This window comes from Coffea arabica, chromosome 2e (genome assembly GCF_036785885.1).
Source record: "Coffea arabica cultivar ET-39 chromosome 2e, Coffea Arabica ET-39 HiFi, whole genome shotgun sequence".
NCBI classification, from domain to species: domain Eukaryota; kingdom Viridiplantae; phylum Streptophyta; class Magnoliopsida; order Gentianales; family Rubiaceae; genus Coffea; species Coffea arabica.
Genome location: NC_092313.1, coordinates 47,861,632 through 47,867,766, shown reverse-complemented (window position 1 = coordinate 47,867,766; position 6,135 = coordinate 47,861,632). Strand labels below are relative to the sequence as shown.

At 38.4% G+C, this 6,135-nt stretch overlaps 1 protein-coding gene across 1 annotated transcript; it reads left to right on the top strand.

The window, feature by feature from the left end:
• Positions 1-2,389: 2,389 nt before the first annotated feature.
• LOC113729107 (uncharacterized) lies at positions 2,390-5,375 on the top strand. Its single transcript, XM_027253438.1, has 2 exons — positions 2,390-2,765; positions 5,344-5,375. The coding sequence occupies exons 1-2, from the start codon at positions 2,390-2,392 to the stop codon at positions 5,373-5,375; spliced, it is 408 nt and encodes a 135-aa protein (XP_027109239.1).
• Positions 5,376-6,135: the final 760 nt, after the last annotated feature.

Below are 6,135 nucleotides of genomic sequence, written 5' to 3'. Positions count from 1 at the left end.
ATGGCTCTAACTGAATTAAAGGAATTGAAGTTGCAATTACAAGATTTATTTGGAAGAGGTTTTATCAGAGAAAGTGACTCACCGTGGGGAGCTCCAGTGCTCTTCGTTACGAAGAAAGATGGGTTTGAGGCTATGCATAGACTACCAAGACTTGAATGATATGACCATTAAGAACAAATACCCTCTGCCTCACATAGATGAGCTATTCGATCAGTTGCAAGGGGCAGTGGTATTTTCCAAGTTAGATTTGAGGTAAGGATATAACCAATTGAGGATCCTAGAAGCTAATGTGCCTAAGACCGCTTTCAATTCAAGATATGGGCACTTTGAATTTGCAGTTATAGCCTTTGGGTTAACTAATGCGCTAGCAGCGTTTATGGACTTGATGCATCAGGTTTTTAAGCCGTACTTGGATCAATTTGTGGTAGTATTCATTGATGACATATTGGTGTACTCTAAGTCTCGAGAAGATTATGAACGACACTTGAGGATAGTTTTGCAAACCCTAAGAGAGCACAAACTTTTTGCTAAATTCAATAAATGTGAGTTTTGGTTGGAAGAAATAGCCTTTTTAGGTCACATAATTTCTAAGGAGGGAATTACTGTAGATTCAACTAAGGTAGAAACTGTTTCTAAATGGAAGCGACCAGAAAACCCTACCGAAGTTCGGAGTTTCTTAGGGTTAGCCGGATATTACCGTCGGTTTATTAAACACTTTTCTAAGATTGCAAAACCCTTAACTGAGTTGACCAAGAAGCATGGTAAATTTATGGGATTCTAAATGTGAGAAAGAGTTTTAAGAGTTGAAAAAGTGTTTGACTGAGGCATCTGCGTTAGCATTGCCGAGCGGAGGAAATGGTTTCGTGGTTTATATAGATGCCTCAAAGGATGGTTTAGGGTATGTATCGATGCAAAACGGGAGAGTGATTGCGTATGTCTCTCGTAAGTTAAAACCTCATAAACGGAATTATCCGACCTATGATTTGGAGTTAGTGGCAGTAGTGTTTGCCTTGAAAAAGTGGAGACATTATTTATATGGAGTGACTTTCGAGGTTTTCACAGATCACAAGAGTCTTAAGTATTTGTTCTCCCAGAAGGAGTTGAATTTGAGGCAACGTAGATGTGTGGAATTTTTGGAGGATTATGATTGTTCGCTTAACTACCACCCCGAAAAAGCTAATGCAGTAGCGGATGCGCTAAGTCGTAAAGTGCAAGTGGCTAGTTTAATGGTGAGAAAATGTCACATCCTAGAAGAAGTTAGTGTTTGGAATCCACGTCTTAAGCCACAGAGAGTAATCTTTGGAAATATTACTGTGAAATCTACTTATTAGATTGAATCAAAGAAGTTCAAAAAGAAGACCCTGAAGTGCAAAAATGGGTTTAAAAAGTTTAAAAAGGGGAAAAGTCTGATTTCAATTTGGGGACCGATGGAGTGTTAAAGTTTAGAAATCGCCTAGTGGTACCCAAGAATGGAGGTCTAAAGAAGGAAATTTTAGATGAAACTCACCGTTCTAAGTATACGGTACACCCTGGAGACAATAAGATGTATCAAGACTTGAAAAGCCTTTATTGGTGGGAGAATATGAAGAGAGAGATTGTTTAATTTGTTCGAACTTGTCTCACTTGCCAGCAGGTTAAGGCCGAGCATCAGAAACCGTTTGGATTATTACAGCCGTTAGAGATACCCGAGTGGAAATGGAAAAATATCACAATGGACTTCGTATCAAGGCTACCAAGGACTCAGAGAGGGCACGATGCTATTTGGGTAATAGTGGATCGATTGACCAAATCTGCTCACTTTTTGCCGATTAGTAGGAAATACTCTTTGGAAAAGTTGGCTAAGTTGTACTTGGATGAGATTATAAGATTGCATGGGATACCAGTGAGTATAGTCTCAGATCAGGATTCTAGGTTTGTGTTTCGATTTTGGCAAAAGATGCAAGAATACCTAGGGACTAAGCTGAATTTTAGTACCACTTACCACCCGCAGACCGATGGACAATCGAAAAGGACAATCCAAACCCTAGAGGACATGTTGAGGTCATGTATTATGGACTTTGGAGAGAATTGGAGTCAGTAGCTTACGTTAGTGGAATTTGCTTATAACAATAGTTTTTATTCTTCAATACAAATGGCTCCTTAGGAAGCTCTTTATGGTCGAAAGTGTCGATCTCCGATTAATTGGGACGAAGTTGGAGAAAAGAAGATTTCGGAGCCGACTACTGTACCTTGGGTTGAAGAAGCTTATGAGAAGGTGAAACTGATACGTCAGAGGATTCGAACGGCTCAAAACCGCCAAAAGAGCTATGCGGATAATCGGAGGAAAGATTTTTAGTTCGAGATTGGAGATAAAGTATTCCTTAAAATTACACCTTTGAAAGCAAGTCTAATGACGGGAAAAGGGAAGAAATTACATTCGAGATTTGTGGGACCCTATAAGGTTATTCAACGCGTAGGGAGTGTAGCTTACAAGTTGGAATTGCCTTTGAGTTTGTTCAGGATTCATAATGTCTTCCATGTCTCCATGCTTAAGAAATATCATCCCGACCTGTCTCATGGGTTACGACCAGAAGAGGTAGAGATTGATGAGAATTTGTCCTATGAAGAAAGACCAGTAAAGATTTTAGATCCAAAAATGAAGGAGTTAGGACGCAAGCAAATCCCTCTAGTGAAGGTTTTATGGAGAAACCAGGGAGTGGAGGAAGCGACTTGGGAAGTAGAAGAGGAGATCCAGAAGAAATATCCAGAGTTGTTTCTGAATCAAGGTATAAATTTCGAGAACGAAATTCTTTTAAGGGGGAAAGGATGTGAGGACCCGAATTTTAATTTTTCTTACTTTTATTTTATTTTACTGGCTTATTTAATTATTTATTTATCCGTTTATTCCGAATAATTTATTTCATTCATTTTAAATCCATTTACACGGAACAATGTCTCATTTATATTTTTAAAACGTTTCGTTAGCGAATTTAATTTTTCTATGATTCGTTTTGCGACAAATCGCGAATGCACGTTTTTTGAGGCAAATGCGATGTGAGAGTACATTAATCTTAGAGAATTAAGGATGATTAATAGTAGACTAAGAAACGTTAATTGAGGGATTAGATGTGTGTGAGTTAAGTTAAGCTCAATTAGGAGCACTAATTACTCACTAATCGGTTGTTGACTTCTAGGCACCAAGAACACCTTTATGTCAATCCTTCTAACACCCCATCAAATCACCGAACAACCACCAACCTTTCTTCCTCTCCTCTCACTTGGCCGACTCCCCTCCCTCATTTCCCCTCAAAAATTTCAGTTCTCGTCTTCCATTTTCCTCTAAGAAAACTCTCCAAATTTGCTTCTTTTTTTGGTTCTTCAAGCAAGCTTGGAAGGTGACTTGAACAAGGAGGAAACTTTGGTGATTTAAGAGCTCAAACCCTAGTGTTTAGTCTTCTTCTTGGCAGCAAGGTAATCATCCAAAGAAACCTCAACTTTTCCTCTCAAATCTTAGTAGTAGTTAGTTATAGTTAGTTAGTTGTTGGGTTGTTGATGGGTTCACAAGAACCTTGACATTAAGTAGTGGATTTGAGGTGGCTTTGTAGGTAGAGGCCTTGAGGATTTTGTATGTTTAATTGCTTGTTTGATGCTTATTTTGAGAAGATATGGTTCAGTTTTAGTTGGAAAGTTAGAAAAGAAAGCTAGAAGATGAGAGGTGCATGCTGTCCGAATTTTGGCTTGTTGAAACCCTCATGTTAATTTTCAATTTTGATGCTATTCTAGTGCAATAATGTTTGAGACATGTTAGTGGTTATGTGTGTTGAATATCTTCCAAAAAGCTTTTCAATTGGTTGTCTCAAAGTAGGGTTAAAGTGAGGATGAATTCTGGAAAAATTTCTAACCAGGAGCACCAACCAGTGTTCACGTTTTGGGTCATAACTTTTTGTCTGGGAGTTGAAATCGAGTGTCATTTATGGCATCCAAAATTAGACTCCGAGAGCTTTCTGTTGGTATAAAATGCTCCTCCTAATTCGTTTCCTATGAGCCGTAGTGATCCGGCAAAGATGACTGAATTTCCTCACTGTTCTCATTCGAGAAACTAGCCTAGCTGCAGTTTGTAGCTCAATTTCACCGATCTTGCAAAACGAATTTTAAGACAGTTCCTTCTAGTGAATTGTAGCCTTTTGAATCTAGTTTTCAATGCTACCAATCACACTAAATTTTGAGTTGTGTAGCTTTAGTTATGGTCAGATTTTGAAACTCTGTCAATCCTTCAAAACTGGAAATTTCGTAAACAGGTTCCAAAATTAAGTTTTCTTAAAACCATTGTATCTTGATGTTGAAAGGTCCAAATTGGGTTCCGGTTATTTTATTTGAAACTAGATTTAGAACACTATTAGTGGTATAAATTTCACGTGTTGATTCCATTTCTACGAATTTTGCCGAATTTCCAAACATTGATGAAATTGCAAGCCTGTTTTGCTCTGTCCTATCTGGAACAGTGACTTTGAACTAAAATTTGAATGATTTCGAATTGGAGTCTGAGAAAAGTGTCTTGTAGAGAGTTTTAGTGCATTGATATTGTTTCTAACGGTATAAAGTTTCCAATTTTTAGACTTACGGAACTCGAGATACGATTTTTTCCAAGCAGTGTTGCACCAAGTTAGAAATTTTTTGGTTTCAACCAAAGTACTCTTTTAAACACTTTCAACCTCCCTTTGAGATTGTAGTTCATTTTAAGTTTAATTTCATGGTTGGACACAAGGTCACTTTTGAACATTAAACCTTCATTTTGAATCTTGGTTTCCAAAGGATTAAACCTTCCTTAATGCATTTTTTTTTGGTTGTTAACTTCCTTGGTTATTGGCACCCTATTCTTATGCCCTAGATTTACATGAGTTTGAACTTTTAAAAGGGAGCGTTTTGACTAGAGTAAATATTGGAGAATTTTCACTAGTTTTATACTCGAATCTTGGAACCTTTAGCCTTGACATTTCCTATGCATATGAGTGGAGTTTTGGATGAGTTTTGACTCCATTAGTTTGAAAAATATGAAACGCTCTTTCTGTTCAAAAGCTTGGACATGAGATTTGAAGTTTTAAGAGATGAAATCCGTCTATCCTTTTTCCCTCGATTTTCGTGCCGAAAGTAAAAATGGTACTTTCTTTTAGAATTGAGATTACATACTACGGCTTGAATCAAAAAATGACCTTTGAGCTCTCTTTGAGCATTATTTCAATGATTTAGCGAGAAAAACTCTTTTAACTTGACTCGAACTTATGACCTTGAGAGTGGGTAGCAAGAAATGTTTTACTTTATAACCTTGGTCGAGCACCTAGGTACTTGTGATTGTGCTTGTCTCAGGTGGTCACGAGGATGCCGAAGAGCTCGTCTGACTTCTCACTTTGCTCTTATTTGCCTTGACTTTTGGTGAGTGTCAAGTGTATGTTAAATGCTAATGTGTTTGAAATGATACGTGTACAAGTGCTATATATGATACATGAATTTGTCGAGACGAGGGTGTACTTTATCGCCCTCATCCTCTCTCTCTCCTGATTACATGATACTTGTTACATGAATATACATGACTTGCACTTGAACATGAACATGTTTTAAGTCGTGAGCACTGAGCGGCTAGAAGTATCATGTCCTATTCGGGTGGGAGGTACCGCTTATCCCGACTCAGTGCTATGACCGATTCAAAGTCGATTGGTGCGTTGTCTCGTCGACCAAATATACTTCTGGGGGCGCCCCAACCCATTGGTTAACCTTGTAACTCGAGCCGGCAAGGGTTTGGTCGAGAAACTTGGTAAACCTTGGGAAATATTATAACTTGATCTTTTAAGATCTCGCTAGGTATACTCGAATAGCATTGTCACTTCATACATGTTTGGTTCCGGATCCGAGTGAGTGTTATGTTGGATAGAGGAAGTAAGTGGAGCACTACGGTCGTGTTATTATTTGGGTTGATAGAGGGTCAACCCCAGACGGCTCAACTTGATCGGGATGTGGAAATAGCTCCTGAGAGCTCCTGTATCCTCCTTGTGTGTTAATTCCTACTTGTGCACTTGAATAAAATGCCATGTTTAAAGTTGCTTTCAAGCACATTATTTGATTGATTGGTGTTGCTCGCTTGTCTGTTTTCTTGGCCTCACT

What these genes read in the sequence shown, in the direction of transcription:
- LOC113729107 (XM_027253438.1), top strand. Translation starts at nt 2,390, where the DNA reads ATGACGGGAAAAGGGAAGAAATTACATTCGAGATTTGTGGGACCCTAT. An exon ending in AGAGTTGTTTCTGAATCAAG is followed by an intron (nt 2,766 to 5,343) that starts GTATAAATTTCG and finishes TGCTTGTCTCAG; the next exon opens with GTGGTCACGAGGATGCCGAA.